The following is a 27,008-nucleotide window of genomic DNA, read 5'->3' as shown; positions in this document are numbered from 1 at the left end:
GAAGAAGGAGAAATTTCATCCTGTAAAATTTTCCAGAAAAATTTACCATGGTAATTTTTTCGCGTTAAATTTCACCCGCCCATCAAACGGGCCATAAATGTACGTGTTGAAATAAAGGTCCAAAACATTTTACTTAATTGTTAGACAATTTACATGTGATATATATAACAACTCGTACATTAACCAGAAAAAAAATCCGACATTGTGAACTATCAAAAGGTCAATGAGTATTTGGATGTTGGCCCTTGATGGGTTGGGCTAAGCAAGGGCTTGTCTTAGCATTTAATCCATGTCTTTGAGTATAAATAATTTTTTTGTTTATTTTAATAGTCATATTCATCGGCAAGCAGGCATGTCACCCATGGGTTTCATAAAAAGGAGCCAGCAATGATTTTGAACAAGAGTAATATTAAATCAAATGCCTGCCTCATGGATATGAAGTTGATGGTTGAACATGATATAATAATTAAACATGTTGGGTTTGTGTTACCAACAAGAGCTTTGGACTTACCGAGCTCGGCTTTATCGAGCCTTAGGTCCGAGTCCAACCCTAGTTCTAGCTTGGACCTAGCTCCGCTTTGTCGAGCCTTAGGTTCGAGTTCAACCCTAGTTCTAGCACTGCATTCATCAAATGCACAAAAAAAAGAAAATTTGTAAAAGGGTCAGATCTTGCCATGAATCTTAACCTGACCCGAACTAGAGCTTTGGACTTACCGAGCTCGGCTTTGTCGAGCCTTAGGTCCGAGTCCAACCCTAGTTCTAGCTTGGACCGAGCTCCGCTTTGTCGAGCCTTAGGTTCGAGTCCAACCCTAGTTCTAGCGTTGCATTCATCAAATGCGCAAAAAAAAAAAAAATTGTAAAATGGTCAGATCTTGCCATGAATCTTAACCTGACCCGAACTAGAGCTTTGGACTTACCGAGCTCGGCTTTGTCGAGCCTTAGGTCCGAGTCCAACCCTAGTTCTAGCTTGGACCGAGCTCCGCTTTGTCCAGCCTTAGGTTGGAGTCCAACCCTAGTTCTAGCGCTGCACTCATCAAATGCGCAAAAAAAAAAAAAATTGTAAAAAGGGTCAGATCTTGCCATGAATCTTAACCTGACCCGAACTGATATATCGGATCTGAAATTAATCGGACAAAATGCGAATCTGATCTGGAGCCATATTATGGAACCGAAATATCCGACCCGTTGGAAGCCCTCGTCTGGCGGGAGATCAATCGATGGGACCAAAAAAAACAAAAAAGGAAAGGGATGGAAAAATACGACGGCCTTTCCGTCTGGTGGAAATGGCGGGAAGGCTCTTCTTGGAAGCTGGGAGCCAAGAACTCGACCGAGGTTCTTCTTCGAAGCCCTAATCGCTCTCTCCTGCATCCGACGGAGATAGGGAGGAAGAAGATGTTGGCATGGCCCCCAGAAAGAAGCAACACCCCTCCTCCTCCAAGAACGGCTGTTCCCAGCCGTCGAAGTTCGGCATTGAGCACTTCTTCGCCCGCCACTCCCAAGCCGTATCAGCCTCCCAGGCACCTCGGCAGGAGCCCGACCCCGTCGCGGTTTCTCAGAACCAAACGCCCCCGGCCGATCTTCCTCTCCCTCAGTCTGCCGATGATCGCGAAGAGTTGCCCAGTGGCTCTTCCGAGGCCCCCGATGGCGTCTCGGTCAAGCGGTTTAAGTTCTCTCCTGGAGCCGTAAGTCTGTTAAACCTTCAGTCTGCATTGTTGTGGCGGTGTGCCTGCCTCTCGTTGTGTCTGTGTTATTTGTTTATTGATTGCCGAATCAACTTGTCATTGACGTTCTGTGCCCGTGGTTCAGTTGGTGAAGCAGAGCCAGGACGATGGAGGGGACGAGGTCACGTGGAAGATCTCCCCGTTGACCGAGAAGCTTCAGGCGCCACAGAAGAATCTGTCTGATATGATGAGGATTATGTCGGATGCGTCTAGGCTTAACGTCTCCAACATCCGTCCCTGTACGCAGGAGAAGGTATGGTTTGCTTTTTTTCGTGCCACTTTGAGCCGTTCTGCTCATTGAACCTCTTGAATCGAAACGGGGAGGATGAGTCATTCGTGCCTGACATAACATTGAACCTCTTGAATCGAAATTTCCTTCATCCAGACTCCACGTTACTCTTACCACATTCTTTTGCGTAACAATAAATCGCAAGCCTCGTCAGTCCATCTTCCATTTAGTATGGTAATAATGTATCTTTCTTTATTGGACTTCCGTTGAAACAATTTGGAATAACCATCTGGATGTCCGACTAGGCAATGTTAAGGAAAAACAGGGAAACAATAATAGCTACAGAACAGAAAAGCACGAGGACACGATGAGATGGACCCAATGTGAAGGAAAAGAGGAAGCTCAACATCTCAAACGCTCCCTGCATTTCAAGGAAAACATGGCCAACCATATCAAAATATCGACTACTCGCCATTGAAGTTAGAACAACGGTTAGGAAATTAACCTGGTATTTTCTGTTGGTTTGCGCATGGTTCTTCATATGCGCAGGCTAGGCTTTGCAGTGTTGTTGTGTTTGACTCTGATCCATTAATTTTCCAAGTTTCCTGCATTCTTATTAATCAATTGGTTGTTCATTTGCTCGACATGAAGTCCTAGAACTCGTTTATTCCTTACGCGCACACGCTTCACGGCATTTACACCGACTTAGATTATGTTTGCGGAGGGAACGCTATCTGCTGGCAGAATAATTAATCCCTAGATTAGGCAGCTTGTTGATGCCGGTTTGTTATGTGAGCTAGTTATTTATTGTTTTACTCAAATATGGATCATTGACTACATAAATGCAGAAGCAAAATTCATCTGGTTCACTGGGGAAACTTGAGAAATGGCTTTCTTCTCCAACCCTGAGAGCCCATGGAAGATCGGCAAAATTTTCAAGGAAAGTTTCATTTCAGGAGGTCAGCTCAGAAAAGGAAAATAAAACTCAAGACTCTGAGGTTGCAAATGGGGAAAACGCAGTTTGTCCTAGTGCCATCGGGCAGAGTCCATTTCGAACACCACCATCAGCGTTATACAGCTCCCATGAGGTACTTAGTGGATTTAAGCAATTTGTCATGGCCGCAAGGAAGCATGGTACTTTTATTTTCTTATGCTTTGAATTCTAAAAGCGAAACCACTGTTGCTGCTTTCTTTGACGTACAGTACATTAATGGTGGCATTGGCAAAACATCACCACACCCGCTCGCCTCAAGGCTACACAGAAAGGTCTGTCTTGAGAAAATTTGAAAACGATGACGCCTTGTTGCTTACTTAGTATTCTACTTTTGGTCGTTGGTGTTAACTGTTTCCTGAAATGTTGATTCGACTTATGCTTAAGATAATACAGGTGCAGCTGCAAGCTTATGAGTTTTCTTTCATATAAGCAGGCACTGTTTGAACTCCTAGATCAAGTGGAAGATGTCATTACCATTGATGAATCACAGTTTGATGATTCAGGGACTAGTTCACTCAATGATGAAGGTGCATTCGGTGATGTTAAGGTCACCAGAGAAATGTCTACTGTGAACAAATTGGCGAGTACGCCATCTGTGGGAGTTGGTTCTTGCAATTTGGGTTTGCATTTTCTTGTGCTTGAGGTTTGTCGGTTAAACTAAGATTTTAATTTCTTTTGAGATTTCTTCTTTAGTTGTCCTTTTTAATTTTTTTTTAGAACATCTCCTATTTTTTACATGTTTGCTTTTGTTAGGTCACTGAGAAGCACAAAAGTGCAGATTCTTTGGGTGGAAAAAGACCATCCAAGGTGACATAGATTTGTGACAGATTGGCTTGGTTTGTGACAAAATTTACACATTTTATCAATAAGTTACTGCTTTTGCAGGTTCTTCGAGTTCTCAATGAACTAAGTGGACTAGAAAGGACGGTGCTGTTACATGATGAATGGTGAAATCCTCATCACCCAAAACTTGTGCTCTTACTGGTTTTGATTGAATGTTGTTTTCTGTTCTTCCCATATTTGTTCCTTTATGATGATTCTTTCGGATAAGCTTATGAATCACCTTTTTGTTATCATGATCTGTAATGGAGGCTTTGTTGTTATTGCTGCATGGTTATTATCACCACTGAGTTCTACAGTAACTGGTATTGGCATCATATCGGTTCGACCATGGCAAGGTCTATTTTTATTAAAACTTATAGTTGACAGACATGTACTGGAATATATTTTCTACTCGAGGCTCCATTCATCACTGGTTAAAATTTTAACGACTACTTTGAGTCAGTAGATGATAAGAGGATATTTTGCGGTTGCTGCTGGTCTGCTGCTTGATAAATACAGATTGATTATTCCCGCTGCTTTTTCTTCATTACTTTTTTAGTATGAATTTTTGTCAAATTATCAGTTCATCCACCAATAAATTGCACTAAACAGGTGCATACAACATTGACCAGAATCTGAGAGGAGCCAGGCATGAAGGGAGCTTGGTGTGGAATCAGGTGTCTAGTTCAAAAAAATTTGAATTGATTGAGATTTTGTTGATATCAAGCTGCATGTTGGTCCAAGGCAGCAGAAACTCTTGTGGCTTAGCTGCTGCAAAAGTGGGGTTTTATTTTTTATATGGAGTCCAGCAAGACATCCCTGATGCTGTTTTTGATGGCCAGTGGAGACAGATGCCTTGATGTTCATGGGTTTGGTTCCCCATATGGCCATTCCTCATTTGTGCTGATTTTTGGTTTCAATGAATATTATGCTCAAGTTCATGTTCTCAGTGATCCTATGTTAGTGTAAATTTAAAACTATTGTTATTTATGCTATATCTTTATGTTTCATCTCCAAATATAGATAATGTAATGGAATCCTTCTTAATATTTTTTGCTATAAGGTTGTGGGATTACATGTTGATTAGGTCATTCTTTTGATTGTACTTGTCATTTATTTTATCTCTTACTGCCTTGCTTTAATCTTTACCAGCAGTTCAGGCTTTTTCATCATTAAGATCTTTTTCAGCTTGTTGCTCATAAGGAAAGAAAGGATACCTCAGTTCTTACTCATTTTCCTTGTTCTCTTTTGTTTTTTTCCCTAGGTTCTCTAGCTTGATTGGGCCTGGAGATACCATAAATGTTATTGGTGAATTTGACAATGAGGGGAAATGCATTATTGATCATGAGAATAATTTCGTTATCACTCATCCAGATATACTGGCCACTGGTACTCGTGTAAGTAGCTGGTTGTCGTCTGTCTCTTATTGGTATTAATTGACTTCTTCTTACATATATTTGTCTTTATTAGGAGCACATGGTGTGAAAGCTGGAAAATTCTTATGTTTTAAGTTCAGTGAAGTGAGTAATCCTTTTCTTTCAGGTCGCAGCTAGCTTTGGTTGTCACAGGCGGGCTGTCCTTGATGAAAGGATCAAGTCAAGTGGGCAATCTGCTGCTGCATTAATTGGTACTTTGCTTCATAGGATATTTCAGGTTGGCAGCTTAATTCTATCTTTTAAAAACATCCGTTCCTTGATAATATAATATAACTGGCATCTATTAAGTGCACTTAATATAAAAAAATACTTGTTCTGCAGGCTGGACTAGTACATGAGTTGCCAACTAAAGAGTACTTAGAAGAATATGCAAGGTTGGTGCTTCACAAAAGCATTGAAAGCTTGTATGCCATTGAAGGTGGATTGTCAACATTATCATCTCTCATTTTCTTTTTCCTGATTTTCTTCCAATGTGCTTTGTCATTCCTTTTCATTGATTTGCTTTTTCCATAATTGGATGGTATTGAAATGGTTGGACAACGAAAAAAGTGTGTCCATTGTGATAAAAGTAAAAGAACCAGTTTGTGAGTTCAAGTGTTCAAAATTTCAAAATTTTCAGCAACATATTTGAAATTATGGAATGGATGAATACATGGAATGCATGATAAAGAAGACCATGATCGGTTTTGCAGTTTACTTGCATTGTATTATAGACATGGCAAGCTCATATTTTGGCCAGAACTTGTTTTTGATTAGTATGGTTTGTGCCAAGACGCCGAAGCACTTACTGAAAAACTTAACTGCTCCTGATATTGATGGTCCATTTGCTAAAATGGAGGTGTGTAGTATGCATATTTTTTACTACATATTGGCTTCTTTGGTCTAAATGGAAACTATGAAGCATGCTCAGCCTCAGCACTGAGTTGAGCCTAGAGCCCACATTAAGCAGTTCCGAAAAAAGGAAAATGAAGCAATATAATACAATAATATTTTTCTAAAATTCATAATGGAACTGAATCATTTCCCAATGAAAAGCCTATGTTGATCAACTTAAAACAACAAAAGATTAAATGCACGACAGATCTCATATTAAACATTCCATTACATTATAATAAACATAATTAAAAGTAAAAAAAAAACAATTTTAGTAAAGTTGAACAATTGAAGTTGAGGGTTATATAGAGCATAAAGAGAACAAGGTTGCGGATTAACATCACTGCTTTGCAATGTTTTAGAGCATCAAAAGTCTTTTAATTTCCTAAATACAGGTTACTAAATCTCTACCCATTTTCAAAAGAAAAAAATCAAACTAAAGGTCCTACTAATAACTTTTTCCAAAAGGAGGAACATAACTCCTCAACATCATCATAGTTTTCCATGTTGATATTACTTATCCTAAAACCCTCTTCTACTATAGTTTAATAGTGTGTGTGTGTGTGTGTGTGTGTGTAGGTACATGTAGTTAAGAGCCCAAAAGGGCCAAAACATCATTAAGTTCTTAAAATGTAGATGATATGAATTAACCATAATAAATACATAGACATACATATGTACATGTGTACTTCTAATGCAACCATATGTAATAATGCAACATAAAAAAATGACAAGACAATTTGCACAAAAGCAGCAGAAAAAAAAGGAAAAAGGATTATTTTAGATGACAGAAGAAGAAAAAAGAAAAAGGAAGGAAAATAAAACAACAGAAGAAGAAGCCAAAGAAAGCACAAAGTCAAGAAGGACATAAAGAACAACAAAAATCTTGGGTTGAAAAAAAAATAAAGTGTGGTTTGTTGAAAGAGAAAGTACTGTTGTGTGCTAGGCAATCTCATATTTATTTTCAAATGGCTGGTTGCAAGGGAATAGCTGCCCTAAGCGATGCCAAGACTTGGTTCCTGGGCTCAATTTTGCTTTAAGCTATGTATTCGCTGCCTTGTCTGTGATGATGCTTTCATAGAGGCTACAGCTGACTTGGCTCCATCAAAAGGCCAAAATAAACCTGTTGGCTTTTTATTCTGTGAGCCTTTTCCTGTGGACACTACTGGAGATGTCTTACGACAACTCATCCATTTTGTTTCTGTATTTGTTCAAAACTTTGTAGTTTATAACCCCACTCAGTCAATCCATCAATCTTGAATATAAGCATATGGATCAACTTTACATCCCATTAGGCTCTTATATTAAAATGGAATGTCTCCCATATCTCATCCTTTTGGAACTCATCTACTTTATCTAGTAAAACACTTTTTTCTTTGAATTTTGCATTCCAGCCCTTTTGACATTGATCACCTCCAGCCCTGCTGGGGTTTATAGTGCCAGGCATGCCTGCTGTAGTTACCTCTATTTGATTATTACTGCAATTATGAAGGATGTTCAATGGTCTAATCATTGTTACAAATGTCATTCTCAGGTTTTCACTTTTCATCAGCAAAGTTTTTCTTGAGTACTAGAAGTTTATTTTTCTCGAGAAAATATCTGGAATTCAAACTTTTTAAATTATGAATAAATAATAGCAAAAATATGAAAATTTTGAGTTATTATAATAAATTTTTATGAAAACATTGTCCAACCTTCATAATGTTTAATAACATGTTCAAATCAACCTCAACAAGATAAATATATTAAAGATCTTTTTTTTTTTGGTAAATGGGAAAAAAATAATAGAAATTTTCTTTTTCATTTTGATGTGTATCAGAATGTCAGGATTTTTTCCCCATTGTTTTTTCCCTTTTCCTTTTCTGCGTTTTTTTGACAAAAAACACTGATGTTGTGATAGTATTCTAATATCTAAATAATTTTCATAAATATTATTGTTCTATTTTTATTGGCAAGTTTTTCCTCAGGTATTAATTGGAAATTTATTTTTCTTTGGAAAGTTTCTAGAACTCAAAAATAAAAAATAAAAATAAAAAATAGAGAAAAAGTATGAAAGCTTTAAGTTTTTTATAGAATGCTTAATAATAAGTTAAAAGCAACATAAAAAATGTAATTTTTTTCCCTGAAAAGCAAAAAAAAATGACGAGCTTTTTTAGTTTTGGCATTTTATGAAAATGTAGCGGTTTCCCTATTTTCAATTTTTTTATCTTTCTTTATTTTCGTTTTCTTAAAAAACACCAATATTATGACAGTGGCCTAAAAGGACCTTACCGTGTATTTAATATTTAGCCCTTATTGTATGTCCAATGCTGCTGATTTCAAAAAAAAAAATCTGCCTTCTATATTGAAGTAGGCTAGCAGGAGACTTCTGGACAAGGCCCTTTTTTACTGGACAGAACTTTTTTTTCTCATAGCCACAAGATAATGGAACATAAAATATGTTATGACTATGTGATAAAGATATTATTGCACTCTTTTCATGTAGCTGTCTTATTGCGAGCCTTGGTTAGTAGTTGACTATCTTGTTTCTTTATTAGGAAATCTTCACATGCTAAGGCCTGTATATGTATTTGTGCAGCTGATGAAAATGACATGCTCTTGACATTGTTTGAAGCAATTCCAAAGATGCTGACATGGATATACCAACTTAGGAATTTAGAGGTATTTCATCGGTATGCTTTTCTCCTCCCCTTGCCCATGGTCATATTAAACAGCATATACCCTTGTGTGTGTGTGTGAGAGAGAGAGAGAGAGAGAGACATACAGTTTGCTTGGGAGAATTAACTGTTTTTCATTGTTTATTACTTAAAGTGAGGCCAAAATAATTAGAATGTCTTCTCATGTGAACAAGTATGATCCATCAAGCATGAAGAGTGCCAGTAGAGAACACATTTACCATCCCTATCATGACATTGTTCATGCTTGATAAGCAAAAAAGAGAAAAATCTCTTGCTCCTTTAAAAAAGTATGCCATTAGATTCACTTATTGCTATGATGACATTATGAAACTTTCAAAAGAATGGTTCAATAATTTTGCCTGCACAAAACTCAGAGCTGACCTTGATATAAGCAAAAAGGAAAAATGGAAGTCCTAAAGTTGAAAACTACACTGTGCAGAGTATGATGTTTTCACAGGATCCAAGATAACTTCCTGTTTAACTTTGTTTATTCAGTTATAGGATTGGTTCAGGTTGGTGCTGGTGTAAAAGACCCAGCCCTGGCAAGAATAAATAGGCCCGTCCATAAATTGCTAGACATTATTCAACTTTACATACGAGGAGATATGTAGTTGTCTAGAACCATGATACCTTAGTGTACAAACTCCTGTGTCCACGAATCTAGGCTTTTCTTTGATTTTTATTCATTTTTCATGTCGTAAGTCTTCTTTCCTTCAATTCACCACAAGGTTCAAATTTTGATAAGTAAAAATGGATGCCTACCAGTTCATGAACATGATGATGTTTCAAAAAAGTTTAGAAGTTCTTGTTGGACTTAATCTTAACACATGGGTTAATTTTGTTAAATACGATCCGAAGGTGTTTTCCTCTTTAAGGGCAGATAATGTAAACTTACTTGAATACCAACATAAGTGATGGTGGTAGCAAGAGAATGAGAGAGAGAGAGGTCAGTTTAACATGCTTATTTCACTGTGTGCATGAACCAAGCTTAGCACTTTGCCATATTATATTTCCTCAGCTTCATCACACACTACTGTTGTTTAAACCTTAAAGAAGAGTTATATCAACATGTGGGATGTTCTCTTTCCTGGTTTAACCAGTCACAAATATTGACATTTTTTTTCAAAATGTTGCAATGAAAACACCAAAAGCAGATGGAAGGGAGAAAAGGAAAATATTCCAATAATTTGAAAATATTCCAAAATAGAAATATTATGGTCTTTTTTGTGAGATTTTGCAAAAGATCATTTTTACTTTATTTAACATTTGAATAATTAATTTGAGATTTTGCTGATTTTTTTTCTAAGAAAACTAGTAGAAATTCATAATTTTTATGTAATCCTTTATTTTTTTTAATTTCTTTAGTTTCGGGACAAAACAAACATTCTGATGAATACCCAAGAAAAGCCTCGCCTGAGAAGAATATTTCTGACTGGTTTAACTATCTTTATACTATAGTTGCTATATATTTTTTCATTCTAGGTAATCAAATGAATTTGTAGATTTCCTATATGCTTGCAACTTCTCAACAACTGTGTACTGACATGTATATTGTAGGATAATTCTGGAAGTTACCGCTTGCGGAATTCTACATTGCCTTCAGTTGATTTTGGATCAAAAGGTGGATCAAAAGAGGTTAACCTAGTAGAGGTAATCTGTCATTCCATTGAATTTGTTTACATCCCAATGTTGTTATTGGCTTGAGATGCTGATCTTGTTTATGCTGCCAACGAAACTTTTTTTTTGGTAACACCTTGTTCAAACCATCAGAGCTACAAATTTTATGCATTCCTTGTAGGTTGTACTAGATGGTACTTTTTGGTATTTTTGATGATGTACTTCTGACATTTTTTGAGCGTCCAATTTGGTAATTGTTGATATATCTGATAATTCTGTTTTTTCTCTGAGACAATTATTTAATGACTTTTTGAAGATTGTAGACATTGAGGAGATGGCTTGGTCACCAAGGTATGGTTTAAAAGGAATGATTGATGCTTCGGTTAAGGTTAGATTAAATCCAGAGATGGAGAGTGCTGAGGAGTGCATGATGCCATTGGAGTTCAAGACAGGAAAGAGAACCAATGGGCAGGCAAGTCCAGCTCCATTTAAGTTGCTTATGACAAGAACAAAGCATCACGTGTTCCTTCATCCTCTAGGATCCTTGCTTTCTCTCCAAATTGAAATACCATATAGCTTTACATATTAAAACAACAATCAAGTTGCTTATTGTTAGCTACCTTTGAAAGAAAATGTTCATTGTATTTCTATGATCATGTTGTTCCCTACTGCTTAGGACAATGATATTATCTTGAATCAGCGTAACTATTATAACATCTCAACTTAGAGAACAACTTAGAAATGATCTCATATCTAAGATTGTTACTGACCGCTATATATGCATGTGCCCTATACTACCATGTATTTTGTTCCATAGGTCTTTTTGGTATCAATAGTAAAGCTTGCCATAGGGTGGGTTGCAATCCGTTAGATTGGCAGTTTGTGTTTGTTTTGCATCACACTTGATATCATACTGATATAAAACTCTTCAGGTTTGATGTTTAATAGATAAGGACCTGCACTAAGGAGTGAAGATTGTAGCGTCCAACTCCCAAGTGTGATTGACTTGGACAAGTTTCATATTTAAGGTTGTCAAAAATAATGATGACCTTATACTTGACTCTTACACTATAGGCCTATCTTACATATGTCAGACTTGCAATATTCGTCCCCCTCCTCTTTCTTCCTCTTCCTCCTCTTTCCTCCAATGTTCTTCTTTTTCTGGTAAGGACTGCCCCATCCAGGTAGCACCAGCACCTTCTGCATCTTTCTCCCATGCAGGTGTGGCTCCCAAAATGGCACGTCCATGTCACATAGAATGTTCCTATTTGCTTCAAATTTGTTAATTGAGCTTTGACAAATTGTGTGATGTTCCTCGGCTGAAAATGCTCATACATATCCTTCTTTAGGGTACTCTAGCCTCTAGGAGTCTACATAATCCAATCCTTTTCTCATAAGTCATATCTTGGTAATGATGTTTCCACCATGGCAGAGCATCCTCAGGGAGAGAAATTGTGGCAATGCTTATGCACCCTCTATTCAATCACTAGTGATACTGGCAGCAATCAAGTACTTATCCAGTTCTCCAATTCTTTAGTGTCTCCATCTTTGTTGCATTTCGGGCAGGGAAGTCACTTGATTGGTGTTGCAGTAGGGCACTAGCTCTGCTATTATTTGGGGTTGGCTCAAATGCCAAACTCTTCTGTTTAGATTTTGCACGTTCATGACCATGCTATCAGCTAGCCATCAATTTAGTCAAATTACTGCACATAAAGACAATTTATGCCATTTTCAAATATAGAGTTGTTGGGTTTTTGTCAGCAAGGTTTTCCTTGGTAATTGGTACTAATTGGGAAATTTTGTGTCTCAGGAAAATATTGGGAATTCAAAAATTACAAATAAAAAATTATGAAAACCTGAGTTTTCTACAAATTTCTTAAAAAACATTGATAAAGATTGAAACAATTACTAAAATATATGTAAAGCTCATAAATTCGAGATATTAAAATATTTTTGAGAAAAAACAGAATAAGAACATGGTACTTTTGTTTTTCATTATTTTTCTCTTCTTAGCTTGATATTCTGAAAAAAATGATGATATTGGTGAGAATGAACTATGCACATATTGAGCCCATCAATTCTTTGGGAGGCTCCATCCATGTCCTCTTTTGTCTTGGATATTGCAGCTAAGAGTTCGTCATCTGACCCACTAACATGTTCTTCAGCTTCATTGAACTTGAAGGGCATAGGTTTTACATCTTCCTCCAGATGTGTGTGTTTCCGTTCAACCCTTACATTGGGCCCTTCAAAGAAGTTTCGTCATTTTTTAAAGTTTCTTTTTTTGGGTCTTGTGTTTCTCCTTCAAGGGGCTTCACTAACTTTGACCATCTCCATACTGGCCAATAAGGTGCTTCATATTCTTTTTGATCCAGTTGACTTGTCTCCTAGCTTCCTGCTGGATCGACAACAGTCAGAGTTGTATTATCGTCCACAAAAATATCGACACCGAGTCACATGCCTGTCTGACACAGTCCTTATCATTGCAAACTTTTGTTTGGCCACTTTGTAGGAGTTGTGGATGAGTTTGAGAAGGCAGTGAAAAAAGGAAACACAAAGTAAGGGAACAAGAAAATAGCATAGTAAATTTGAATTAAATAGCAGAAGATTACAAAGGGTTGATCGAGGGCTCTTGAGACCTGACCTTAGGGCATGTCCAACATGACATGTCTATCTGGTCCATGCATAGATAGGGATTACTCTGTAATTGACAGTCTCCTTGGGACAGGTCGGAGTCCCACAAATCAGGCACCTGAGATCAGAGTCATCTTCAACTCTCATGCTCGGGTGTCATATCTGAGGGTCCAGATCCCTTAATAAAAGTATATTATAGCATTTCAATAAAAGGACTTTCAAGGAGTCTTACATCTAAGAACTTGGGAAATATTGATCATCATGTATACTCAAATCTCTGACTATCATGTGCCTTGATTTGTGAACCTGGAACTTAAGCTGATTGTAGGATAGCATTAAGATTTGCTTTGGGCATGGCTGTCGCATTAACTATCTAGATTTTATACTAGTAAATTAATACATCTGCAGGTAATCTTTGAAGAAATTATTAAGGTGGAGGTTTTGCAACTTTTACATCATCTCTGTCATTTGAGTTTTTTATAGGGAGTTGTTTGTTTTCCATGGGGTTAGAAACTGATGCAAACAACTTGTCCTGCATAATATTGTATTTACAAGAGGACAAGAAACCATTTTGGCTGAATCCTGTTGTATTACATGTCATACACTTGTCACGTTTGATAATTTGCAAGTTGTTGGTCATTGACCTCAGTAACCTCAACTAATGATGGGATGAATAGGAAGCCATTGTTATCTAATCAGATGTATCATGTTTTCTGTTCCAATCAAACATCTCTTGTCGAGCTAGTAAATGTTCTCTTCTAGATCTGGTCTCATCCACCCTTTAAATGCCTGGGGCCTTTCTTTTCCTTTTCTCTTGTTGATGATGTTTACAAGCTTTGCACATTATGAGATATGTTTTCATGGGTAAGGAAAACAAGCAATTATTGCTTGCACGTGGGCTTGTGAGTTATCATTCCAAGTCAACTTTGTCTGGACTCTGAAGTGGATAATAAGTCTCAGACTCTCAAGTGAAATCAATGCATGGGCTATCACAATACTCCTCGAAGGCATCACATTGGAATCACTTAATATAACTTGTTTTCTCTTGTATCTCCTCCAAATGTCTTCTATTTCTGAAGTCCTCCAACAAACTAAAATCTACTAAAGCCATCTATTTGGAATAGGAATGGGCACTAAGAAGCTATGCATGCAGTGTTGGGCTAAACTGTAGTTTCTGTACTTCGATGCCTCTGATGGTTTAACAGTTTCAATGTGCCTGGGTTTAACCATTTCAGAATCTTTTATGGCCAAATTCATAGCAGATGTACTATGATTATTAACTTTTTTGTTTTGCTTTTATCATTGTAGACTGCATTGGAACATTACGCTCAAGTGGCCCTGTATACACTATTGATGTCTGACAGGTCTCCCCTATATTTTTGTCTCTTTCATTTTGATTTTCCTGATCCTGAGCAAGTTGAAATATTTATTTGCTTGTCATTGTGGTTCTGTATGATGACTTTTTTAAGTACATCTTTCCAGATATATGTGCAATATCCAGTCAGGTCTTCTATACTATCTCAATACAGGTCAAACACAGGTGTGGTCAAATGGCTCAACAAAATCTTTGCTTTCTTAACATGATCATTCTGTTGCATGCACCTAGTTGTTGTGTATTGAATTTCTTATGCCAATGCTCTCTTTATATGATACTAAAGTTACATGCCTCTAGGTCTTGCAAATTGAATTTCTGTTATGCTACATTCCTGTTTAGTGTCAATGGTTGAAACATGGTCTTTGGATTTTGATCTCCTGCAGGCATGATTTTGATGGAAACCATAATTTTGTTGATTATCCAGTGCTGCTTCTACGGGTCCTATTTCTTTCTCTCCAATGTTTTTATAAAGAATGACGCACACACACATATATATGTGTGGGTGTACATGGACCAAAAGACACTAAAGGGGCTTTTGATACAATGTGGTGTATGATGTCTAGAAAAAATTAGTTGGAACACTCCACATCCATTCTTTCCCTAGATTTTAGACCATGATGGTTGTACTAAACTTAATATTCCGGAAGGTTGACACATTTAGTTTAGAGGTGTAAGCGATTATTTTAAGATCAGTTTTTTTGACACCCCTCAAGTTCAAAATCAACAACTAATTTTATCTTTGCACAAGGTTGATTTTTTAATTTGAGGGTGCAAGCGAGTACTTGAGGATCTGTTTTTTTTTCCTCAGGTCTTGTCAGATCTGTGCATGAACTGGGTCTTAATGTTAGTCTATACAGACTGAAGGGGTTCCTAGTTGTGTTTGGCTACACCTGAAACCTCTAGCTACACACAAGTAAGTAGTTTGGACTTTGGAGTATCAACTATGTTGGATAAAAACAGGTCAGGTAGAAACTGGTTCCTCCCTGAAAACAGGTCTTGTACTCATCAAGTTCAAATAGGTTTATTTTATCCTAGAATTTGTGACCCATTCGAGTCAAGCACCAGAATTGATTGGGTTCTATCGAGTTTTGATCCATCCAGTATTTAGTATTTACCTAAAGGGCCAAAATAGACCTGTTCTTTGTGAAACGTAGGCCAAACCTGGTCATATGGGTCTATCAAGTGGGATTATTGGGACTAGTGAGGCTAGTACTTAATCCTAGTTATTTGCTTGAGCTCTCTTTTGTCATTTTCATTGTGTGTTGAATGTTGATTAGCCTTATTTCCTTAGAAGCAGAGAAGCAGGTTGGTGGTACCATTATGTTTCATTTTCATGGTTCATGGACCTCATACACTGGAATATGAAGTTACCCTGACTATCAAAAAGGAGTGCATCACAATGATTTATAAAAAAGATGGTTTCACTGTTCTAGCCTGAGATTGCATGGTGTTCATATGGAACTTAGATCTACCTTTTTCCTTTGGTCAAATAAGGATTTTCTGATCTAACTCGGTTCATTTGGAAATGTTTGATGCTTATAGACTTTACACAGTTATTTTCCTCTAAAGAACTTCCCTAATTCAGTCTCAGTTGTAATGATGGCAAGGATAAGATTCTCCCATTCAATTCAATTTAAGATCTGTTCAATGCTGTCAGGCATGTGTCCGGCACTGATGTGTTTTGTCTCATAATCAATTTATACAAATTCCTTTTCATATGTATCCTTTTTGTCTTGGTCACTGTAGTGCTCATAAACTTTTTATTTGGTTCAGGGAGTTTCAGTTCAGAGAGCTGATTTGGTTGGACTGATAATGCGCCGTAATGAACATGCCAGTGATGTTCTGAAGGCCTCTGTTACCCAGTGTCTCCCACCTATGTTAAAGGTATTATTCAGATAGTATTCAAGGAGCTAATTTCGATGCTACCTCTGTCTTGCAAACTTGTAATGAGATCTTATATATTCCATTTCAGAATCTGAAAACATGTGAAGGTTGTCGCCACCTGAAAGTGTGCACAGTATATCACAAGGTAAATGTGCAACCCTTGGTGAAATTTGAGGTTGCATGTTTTGTTTTTTATATGACATTTTCCTTTGAAATTGCATGAAAAAGCTTTTTCATGCTCATGTCAGCTGTATTTTCTGTACAAAATAAAATTTATTTCTGATTCCATTTGGTTTATGTTTTCATCAGTATTTTAGGAAAGTGGCATACAGCCCTGAAGCTTCTACCCTTCTGTGCATGGTTGCTGCGTAGTACTCATGACTGTTGTGAGGTTTATGGCCTGTAGATATGTCCTTTGGGTCGTACATTATCTGTCCACATTGAATGACTTGAATGATCTGCCAGTAAGATGCATGAGTGTATATAAAAGTTACCTTTATCCATCTTAACAATTTGGTTGGATATTTGGAGGGTTAGACACATGAAGCCATACTAATAAGGTTCATGCTTGTGTGTTCTCTGTTTGCTGCATTGTTATTGTTCAGCTGTTGTTATTATGTTTCCTAACTGCAGGGGGTAGAGGGAGGGGGTGGGGAAGGGAGGAAGTGAGAGGATCGTTTCATTGAATGTAAATACTGCATTTGAATTCTAGCCTTCAGTTTTGTCAGTGAATATTTATTGCATTTGATTTTGAGTGGATAAAATTCTGGTTCCTGGCATTTAAATTCTAAAGCTTGTTCTGATTGTAATGTGGTACTTTGCTATTGCAGGCACATGGTGGTGACACAGCAAGCAGTGGACTTGGTGATTTATTTGATTTGAGCGTTAACCATCTAAGTGGTTCTCATTATGATTTTTTTCTTCACTGGGATCGATTGATTGATTTGGAAGCCAGAGAGGCCCATGTAATGTAGCCATCCTTACAAGGGACTTGTAATTTTGAAAAAGTTAACTAGATATTGCTGTTGATTTTTGTTTTACACTGCAGGTCTCAAACGGCATAATTTGGCACGTGGACAATTCAAAGAGAAATAACAACTCAAGCATTTCTTTAATTCTTGATGTCTCAAAGGGCCTTAAGCATACAGAATCTCCAATTAATGGTCAATTTATTTATAAGTTTCTTTCCAAGGAACTATTTACTCACGGCATTAACTTGGATGACCAAGGTCCTCTGTATGCTCTGACGTCTGCATCCTCATTGTCCAAAATAGGTTCTTTCAAACGTGGTGACTTGGTGGTATGAATCTTTTTTCTCCCTCATCTTCTTGATTCTCTAGTTTGATTAGTGAGTCATTAATTATGGTGAATAATAAGATAACATGGATTCTGTTTGTTCATTTTGCCTCAATTGAGCTTCTGTTGTTAATCTGATATATTGGTTCATTCAGTAAGCACATTTTGATGACTTTTTGAATGCAAACTTTGGTGGCAACATAGGTTTGATTGCAGCATTGTTCAAAAAATTGAGGCACACACTTGCACACACACACCGAGAAACCTTGAGTTGGTTTTACTTTTATTCAGCTGCCGTTTTGAACATACTGATGTGTTTCCATTTTATATGCAGATACTAAGCACCAATTCTGGACATGTTGCTGTTGCAAGTGGCATTGTTGTTGACATAGGCGACTATCATGTAGCAGTAGGATCTTCTTTTCTGATGTGAAGTCTTTGATTTTTATCCCTTAAAATTGAACTAGATACTTGAGAAATGTTTGCTGCATGATAATATGTCTGTTCCTTTATGAAATAACGAAAAACAACGTTTTTGGAGATTTTTTTTCAAGTTATTTATGTTTGAGTTTTTTCTTTTCATTCAACTAATCTTGCCTAATTGTGAATTCCCATTGACAGTTCTTTAAATGGTGCAGGTTTCTTTATCTCGTCGCCTTAGGATTCCGGGGAGCTGTTCTAATGTTAAGATTGAAGAACTCATCCATGAGGTCTGGCATATACACAAGGATGAATCTTCTTCTTCATTTGCCATTATGAGGTTTTAACCCATAGCTATCCTTGTTTTTGTATTGTCTTTTCAGTATGCATACTGCTTGTGTTTTCAATAGTTTTCTTTGGTTTTTAGGTCAAACTTAGCAGAACTATTTTTTCAAAGCAATGAAAGTGCTCAACTCAGAAGGATGATTGTTGATCTTGAGGTGAATGTTTTTGCCTCAGTTATAATCTTGTGTTAGGAGTCATTATGCCTGGTAAGCCCTTGCTTATCGGTATTGTCTGCTTCATTTGGTTTGCAGGTTCCAAGGTTTGATAGTGGCATTATTTTTAGTCAAGATCCAGCAATATCCTATATCAAAACAGAAAAAAGTTTAAATGATGATCAGAGGAGAGCTATTCTGAAGGTATTCACTTCGCCTTATTCTCAAGTGCACATTTTTCCAATTAGTAAGCATGTAGTTTTATATTTCACATACAGATATTGTCCCTCAATAGTCCCACAGTAGCTTGCTAGATGTTTATTGCAGGTTCTGAGATTCTGAAATTTTTGATCTTTTCAGATACTTACAGCAAAGGACTACACCCTTATTTTAGGAATGCCTGGAACAGGGAAGACATCAACTCTTGTGCATACAGTAAAAGCATTGTTGATTCGAGGTGCTTCCATCTTACTCACATCATACACAAACTCAGCTGTTGATAATTTGCTTATCAAATTGAAAAATCAGGTTAGTCCGTTTTTTTCCCCCCTTTCCCAGCATGTGTACCATCCAGACTGTTGGAGGCAACACCATATCTATCCCTTTTTGGTAGGTGTTGCCCCTGAGACATAGGCAGAAAAATGCAGAATATAAATTTTTTCAGTGTACAGTATACTATATGAAAACAACTGAGTGAAGGAGGAAGTTTGTTCTGCTAAAATGTGACATAAAATGACATGATTAACAGGTGGATGTAGGAATATTGTATAGTCGATGGTTATTGTCTCACCTGCGCCTGTAGTAGAGAGATGTCTCTTGCCAGCTTCTGTCTTGTGTTAGTGTCCACACCAGCAGCATTTTTTTATTGAAGACATCTTTCCACGTTTGGTGTTTTGTTGATATTTTTTCATTTCTTCTCCTTATATGAGTGATTTTTTTATTTTACAGGGCATTGATTTTGTAAGAATTGGGAGAGATGAAGCTATTCATGATGAAGTTCGTGATTATTGTGTATCAGGTGGACCCATCCCCGTCTTCAGCATTATTTCTTAAGTGGACTTCCTTTTCTGGCACTTGGCCATATATCTGATCCTTTCATTCTTCAGCAGCAAATGTTAGATCTGTGAAAGATCTTAAGCTAAAAATGGATGAAGCTCGTGTGGTGGGAGTCACATGTTTGGGGACAGCTCATCTGTTACTCACAAATAAGAAATTTGATATTTGCATTATGGATGAGGCTGGACAAATCACTCTTCCTGTATGTGCCTTTCCCTGTCATATGATGACATGATTTTCTGTTGTTTCATGCGATTCTTTTTGTTACAATATTCTTGAATGCATATGGTGTCAAATTCGATATTTAGGGATTAAAGCACCCAAGCAAACTTCTTTTTGCTTATATGAGCAAAACCATACGTCTCCTAGATGATTAGTATTAGGTTCTTTTATCTTATATTACTTGTCAGCCACATGGAAAATGTTAGTTAAGGTGGCTTTCCATGACTCATAAAACCTGTTCTCTGGAGATGTTTTTCCACTTATCTCTTTTTTACATGCAGGTGTCCCTGGGCCCTTTGATGCTTGCATCAAAATTTGTTCTTGTTGGAGACCATTACCAGCTTCCTCCACTTGTTCGAGTATGCATCATGCGTTTTTTTCTCATGAAAAAAAATGTCTTGCTTTCTGTTGTCCATAAATGTAACTGTACCTGGATTTTTTTAGAGCACAGAGGCTCGTGAGAATGGAATGGAGGTCAGCTTGTTTTGCAGGCTTTCTGAAGCGCATCCACAGTCTGTTTCAGCTCTGCAATGTCAGGTCTTAAGTTTGATAGTTCATCAATATTTGATGAATGTTAGTTCTTTCAGATGGTTTTGCTCCATAAGTTAATTGTTTCAGACTCATAATTCTTGGTGGGTGTGTTATTGAACAGTACCGAATGTGTTCCGGAATTATGGAATTGTCAAACACTCTTATCTATGGGAACAGGCTCAGATGTGGATCTGTGGAAGTGGCAAATGCTAAGTTAAATATTTCCAATGTCAAATCATTTCCTTCATGGTTAAATGAGGTAATGGTTTTCTTGCTTGTTTAGTATCATTTATAAGTATGTTGTCAATTTCGTGCTTATTAATGTGCATATCCTTAACTACTTATTTATCTTTAACTGAGTTTATAGGCTTTGGATCCAGACAAGTCGGTAATATTTATTAATACAGGTTAGTGTGTTTTTTATCACTAAGATATTCTCTTTCTGTTATTTATACGGCTGTCCAAGCATGCTTATTCATTCATGAAGGCATAACCTTTCTTTGCTTGTAGATGGCTTGCCTGCTCTGGAAGTAAAAAAGAATACAACCATAAATAATCCTGCAGAAGCTTTTATTTTATCAGAGGTAGCATTCTTATTCTCCTTCATTTGAGAGTAATTTGTGGACTATCTAACTATGAAAGAAAACATAAAATGCAGAGGTATCCTCTTACATACCTAGATACATACATACGACTTGGTTCCAGTGGAAATATTATGGCAGTTTCTCTCCCTTTAATAGTCTTTTCTGCTCAAAACTTGGTTTGCAGATTATCTGCTGGTGATTGTATTTGGAAACTCATGCATTGTTTCTTACGTATGCATAGATTGTTAGGAGATTGCTTGAAGGAAGGATACTGGGGAACGAGATTGGGATCATCACCCCTTACAATGCGCAGGTTGATCTCATTCAGCACATCTTATGTGTAACCTCAGTGGAGATACACACCATCGACAAATATCAGGTAATTGATCATTACAATGGGGCAAGGATAAATGCTATGATGACCCTTCTAGAAAAGGGTTCCGACTATGTAAAAGCTTACTTCTCATGTCTTGTTGGGCAGGGAAGAGATAAAGACTGCATCATGGTTTCCTTCGTAAAATCAATTGAAAATCCACGGGCGTGTTCATCTTCTATAATTGGAGACTGGCATAGGATTAATGTTGCTATAACACGTGCCAAGGTACAGAAACTGATCGATCACATGTTTCCGATTCCGTGGATTCGTCATTAGTTTCGCAATAGTTTGGCCACTACTGATCTTTATTCGATTCGCATGGAAGAGTTCGGGCAAATGTGCTTAAAAAACTCCCGAAGTTTGCTTAATGGAGGGGCAGGCGCCCTTTACTGGCCCCTCATGATGACAAAAAAAAAGAAAAAAAGCTAGGTTAACCATAGAAATTACAATGACTTATCTACAGAACTGCGTAGACAAATGCACATATTCCCAGAGACCCGGCCACATCCAGTTCAATATTCTCAGTGCTGGAACTATCGCCAAAAAATGGGTTCTTCGATCCATAATTTTATGTTTTTGATTTATGTGATCGTGTGGAAAACTCAACTCAATTGGAGATATTTCTTAGATACGGTTCCAGCATGGTAGGTTGTCTATGAGAGAATTGACCAAGGGCCCAAGGGTGCCGGCGCGTGGCATTTTTTCAATTAGGTAAAGACAACTATGGTAGATCTGTAATAGTAGGAGCATTCGTCCTCGTTCTAAACCTGTGGTACAGAACCCCGTACTTGGGTGCTCCGACCTTCTGAGTCTTGTCTAGGCGCTAAGCCTTCACCTCAAGTCCTCACTAATACCCATTGACCACGGAAAAATTAGCCCAACAGATCTAAGTGGCCATCTCAAACGAAATTCTCATATTGCGGCTATATGGGTCTGTTTAATGATACCCCTAAACGTTATGATTATGTTGCAGAAAAAGTTGATCATGGTTGGTTCAAGCCGAACCCTTTCAAAAGTTCCACTATTGGACCTCCTAATAAAGAAGGTTGACGAATTGGGCGGAATTGTAAATATGAGCAAGGATGATCTCCATCAGATAAGAGAGCTCAAGAGATTTGCTCAAATGAGTGTACAGTAAGTGTCTTATTCCATTCTTGTAATCATTCTTTTCTGTTGTAAATTCTGCTGTTGGCTCAAGTATCAATTCTTAGCAACAGAAGGGGGTATCAATAGGCCAATCGGTGTTATACATGTATTAGTCGAGAACCTTTTATTTCAATGAAGCGGAAAAAGCACCCTTTCTGATGCAGAAGTGGAAATCCTTCTTCCATGTTTATGTCTTCCTATTCCGTTTTTAGTTAAAGCTGGTAAAACGTTCCTCCGTCTACTGTTTTTCTTTCCTTCAGCGGTTGAAGCAGTCGTGGTCAGTGCTCTCTCTTTCTGTGGACCTATTTCTGATTATGCATTTGCTAAATATCGCAAGGTACGTGCCTGACCTCTTTTGTGGCAACAAAAAGCAGAGGAGAAAGAAAAAAGGCACCTCAGCATCATTCCTACCTGGGACCAACAACACCCTATTAGGAATATACTCCGATCGTGGCTTCAGAAGCATACAAAAGCACTGTAACCCTGCTTCTTTAGCTTCCGATAATCCGTCTTCAATATTCTGATTGCCTAGCCGTCACACCATCTTCCAACCCTGAAACCGAGGTCTTCCCCAGCATAACACGCCATCCCGTCACTTGGGTCTCTTCAACTGACCTGATCTAAATTTGCCCCGGATAAGCTCTCATGGGATGGGGATAGGCTAAGCCAGCCAGGAGTATTATCACCCTCATTTAAAGTTTTATCTTGGAAGTGAAAAGACTTGTGACCGCATTTTTTCTATCCAGAGTCTACACCGAAGACTGACTGCAAACATTTAAAACTTAGAGATTAGTAGTCAGCTTGCTTTTTGCCAGTTGGGTGAGTAGAGGAAAGCACCAAGAACCATTGGAGAGTGAAGAACATTTATTATGATGCTTTTGGGCATTTGGTATGTGGCGTGGGTAATAGCTCTGCAGTTCTGTTTTCCTTTAATGGTGCTAGGCAAGACAAGTCATAGGACGTCTCTGAGGGGTTGTCTGTCGAAATATGGCCCACAGTGGATGTGTAAAAGCCGCTCAACTGATCTAGAATTTATTTTAGGGGGTGGCTATTGGGTATGCAGAAGGTTTTTGCAGGTTAAATATGACCTAGTTGTGAACCCACTGAGGCAGCTTTAATGAGCACTGACTTGTCATTCTTTTGGTGGTCCTTCCCACTAAGATGCGGGCACGGCCAGGCTATGCATCTCCTCTACAGGATGGCTACAATGGAAGTGAAGGTTATAATGGAGTTTAATTAGGGATAAAGGTCAAAAAGCAAAGGAAGGACTGAGTAAGTCGATGTATGCTTCAGATTAGGCAATGAAACTAGCTTTTTTTGAAGGTGGTCTGCTCTTATTGGGTGAGTAAGAAGAATATTTCAATCAACAAAAGGACTCTGATCTCTTTAGAACTTAATACCTTGAGAACTCAAATTGGAGATCGGCCACCTGTTAGTCCCTGCCCCATTTGTTATGCCGACTCCCTTGGGGATAAGGTTGGTCTCCTCTTGTGATTTAGCATCTCAAGTGTTCGGTGCTTTTATGTGTCAAAAAAAGAGATTTGGTCTCGTTAATGGTGAAACAAGGCAACCATGATACGGCAACCACAATATAAGTCTAATAAACGAGTCCCTGTGTCCATCTGTTGTGATAGAAGGTGATCATCATGCATTTCCAGTAATCCCGGCAGAGTTTCGTTGGGAATAATGGGATGAGACCAACAAAGGTTGAGAATGCCACGCATTTCTGAATAATTTTTTTCGCTCTCGCTTGCTGCTTATCTAATAGAGCAAATGCCATTAAATCGTCTAGTCATTGGATGTTTCTATGTCATAAAAGGCAAGCGTTATGTCAAAGTCGCTGCAGTTGGGTGGGGATTTCATAACCACCACCGGCTTCCATCGCCTTTCTTTATCATCTGATCTGAATTTTCTTTCCCATATATCTATCTCTCCCGTCTGTCCGGTTCAGTTCTATTGTTCATGGTTTTCCATAGTTGGACTGAGGTTTAGAGATTGAACTTAGATTTGTAAGCTGTAAGCCGATCCAGCAGACATTGAATCTTTGTGATATCTGTAACTCCGGTTTGGATTTGAAAAAAAAAAAAACTACACAAATGAATCCGATTTCTACCGGACCTGACTAAAAGGATCAGAATTCCGGTGAATAATGAATAATACGGACCTTATCACCCTGACTTGAAAACCTTAGTAAATTTATGTAGAAGTCCACTAAAATAAGTTCTGATGGGGTTTTCCAAGTACGAACAGCTTTGCTAGCCGCGGAGATAATGAATGGTACGAACTGCTGCTGCCTGTCGGTACTGTTTTTGTACACTTGGAGCTAAAAAATGTGATTCATATGTAACCTTGGAGGGATTTTGACTATAACCACGGCTTGGATAACATTAGAAAGAGAGAAACGAAGCTATGCCTACATGTTTCTCTACGTGTCACAGTTTGTGCCTCAGAACAGTAGAAACTGTTTCCTAATCATGAACCTAAATACAAATATCTCTGTGGATCGGATATTGACAGGTCCAATTGAATATGAATCCAGAAATAAACAAAATCCAACTCAATCAAGGACCAACATCCCCCATATTTAATTAGTGAAATTTAGAAAATTTTACTTGTTTTATATAAAAAATAATAATTTCCTACTAATTAAAATTTAAAATTTTAGTTAGTTCCTTCCTCCTCTTATAAAAAAAATTTATAACTCCGCCCCTACTTCTTCATACCACCCAAGGTTTAACTACGATACAAGATACCAAATCTCTACATAGCATTTTCAAAAACACAATAATCATCCTCGAAATACATTTTTATTTCTTTAACTTGCACCGGGGCCGTCAGGGGGACGTGTTGATTTTCTGACCTGTTATTTCTTCTGCTGCAAAATACCAGCAGTCCACATGGCAGCGTGTAATGCGGCAGCCGTTCGGAATCTTCAGACGCAATTTGAAGATTTAATTACTCGAGTCGGATGTGAAAAGATGCAATTCCAATTTCAAGCTTTCACTTTCCTGCTCTTCAAAGTGGTGCCTCGTCACCTGTTATTGATTTTTTAGCCTTAACAATTGATGAGTAGTAAACTTTCTACTTGGTGGTTCTATTCATTTGAAGCTTCTTTCCTCAAAGCAAATAATGTGTTGGAATATCTATTCCTTTCAAAGATTTTTTCCTTTTAAATAGTAATGTAAGTTCATTTACTTTGAAATGCATTCCATTCGAGAGCAAAGCTGCAAAGTTTTAGATAAGGAGCATTAATACATAAATAAAATTTTAAATTTTTTAAAAGCATTAATATATAAATAAAAAAAAAATTGTTTAAAAATATCAATATAAAAATAAAAAGTTTTTTGGGGTTCATGTGAGTAATTACCTACACGTAGTCCACAACTACCTCCACCTGTGATTGTATTTCAACTCAAAATATGCAATAATCGTCGGTTTCAAAAGAATGCTCATTGCTTACCAATACCAATTGGACTTGTTTTCTGAAATTATCTCCAATCCATAGGACTTCAGGTGTCAAAATTTTATTACTCAACTTTTTCTCCTATGATTTGGCTTTTCGTATTTGGTGGATTCCCCTTTTTCGTATCCAAGCATCAACACTCTTTAACAGACTTTTCATAGCTGTGGATCTTAAGTGAAATTACAAATTCCGGCTAAATTTTATGAAAGGATACCAATCCGGTTCCTTAAGAAAACCAAACAGATCCGACCCGGATAGTTGATCAAACTGTTTCTTTTTCATACATTTCTCAAGTGCAATCTTATTCAGTACGGGTCGGGTCAAATCATACCCGATATCTGGTTGACCTCATTCAAGCACATAGATTTTCTGTACTTGGGAGACTATTGCTTGATAGATCCGGACCCCAAATGTGGAACTCCAACTTCACCACCATCTTTACAAGAGTGGACAAATCCAAAGCGTCACATCTTCTTTTTCAAACTCATACAATCACCAACTTGGGATCATAATGAATATCGAGAAAGGCTACAGTTTCTTTCCCAAATCCTTGCTTTAGATCCTCTTTTGAAGCAGAAGATTCGAGTTTTAATTCTTTTTTGTAAAGAACTGTTGCAGAGAAGAGGATTCTTCTTCGTCTGTTTCAAGAAAAAGAAGGCCGGTCGGTATCTTATCCTGACCGGAGCCAGTGCAGCCTCTCCCTGAAACTCACAAAGTTTTACCTGCACGGTAAAACTTTTTTGAAGGTTTCTACTGAATCTTTTGTCATGTTTCACTGTTAAAAATATGAATAGAATCTCTTTTTCTAAATATTGACAGAACTTCGGCAGTAACCATTTATTGAACAGTGGTAAGTCGGAACTGAGAAGGTATCGAGTTGGCAAGTCTTTGATATTGTGATTTTGTTGCATGAGTTTTCACATGGAATTATATTCCTAAGTCATTCACTCCAATTAATTGAACAGCAATGAAAGATGGTCTAAAGCATTTAAACAAGTGAAGCTCAAGAATTTTAGAAAAACTTTTGCCAAAAACTATCTGAAGAGCATAAAAGATTTTAGAGCATGAGTATAGATGTCGATACCATTCAATATTGTCATTAACTATGTGTATCCATTTATATACATGATATTGCCGGGAAAAAGATACAATAAGAG

At 37.5% G+C, this 27,008-nt stretch overlaps 1 protein-coding gene across 3 annotated transcripts; it reads left to right on the top strand.

Moving 5' to 3' along the window:
• The first annotated feature begins 1,269 nt into the window (after positions 1–1,269).
• On the top strand, positions 1,270–22,554 carry LOC116265936 (DNA replication ATP-dependent helicase/nuclease JHS1). Of its 3 annotated transcripts, none has more exons than XM_050080707.1 (34): positions 1,270–1,682; positions 1,807–1,974; positions 2,799–3,038; positions 3,154–3,216; positions 3,378–3,587; positions 3,698–3,751; positions 3,830–3,891; positions 5,031–5,163; positions 5,309–5,419; positions 5,524–5,620; positions 8,654–8,736; positions 10,311–10,403; positions 10,687–10,842; positions 14,310–14,365; positions 14,484–14,541; positions 16,150–16,260; positions 16,349–16,405; positions 17,091–17,225; positions 17,309–17,560; positions 17,891–17,965; positions 18,195–18,316; positions 18,404–18,476; positions 18,573–18,677; positions 18,834–19,001; positions 19,422–19,491; positions 19,583–19,731; positions 20,033–20,110; positions 20,196–20,288; positions 20,404–20,541; positions 20,650–20,689; positions 20,793–20,866; positions 21,108–21,245; positions 21,348–21,467; positions 22,216–22,554. In XM_050080707.1, exons 1-34 carry the CDS (start codon positions 1,401–1,403, stop codon positions 22,378–22,380), a joined length of 4,029 nt encoding a protein of 1,342 aa, XP_049936664.1. In that variant the 5' UTR covers positions 1,270–1,400; the 3' UTR covers positions 22,381–22,554. The 3 variants fall into 3 exon arrangements, 2 of the variants coding, with proteins under 2 accessions (XP_049936664.1, XP_031502806.1); XM_031646946.2 differs by having other exon boundaries at positions 19,580–19,731; XR_007574833.1 differs by lacking the exons at positions 21,108–21,245; positions 21,348–21,467; positions 22,216–22,554 and having other exon boundaries at positions 19,580–19,731; positions 20,196–20,283.
• Positions 22,555–27,008: the final 4,454 nt, after the last annotated feature.

This window comes from Nymphaea colorata, chromosome 12, assembly GCF_008831285.2.
Source record: "Nymphaea colorata isolate Beijing-Zhang1983 chromosome 12, ASM883128v2, whole genome shotgun sequence".
Taxonomy (NCBI): Eukaryota; Viridiplantae; Streptophyta; class Magnoliopsida; order Nymphaeales; family Nymphaeaceae; genus Nymphaea; species Nymphaea colorata.
This window is presented reverse-complemented; position numbering and strand designations above follow the sequence as displayed.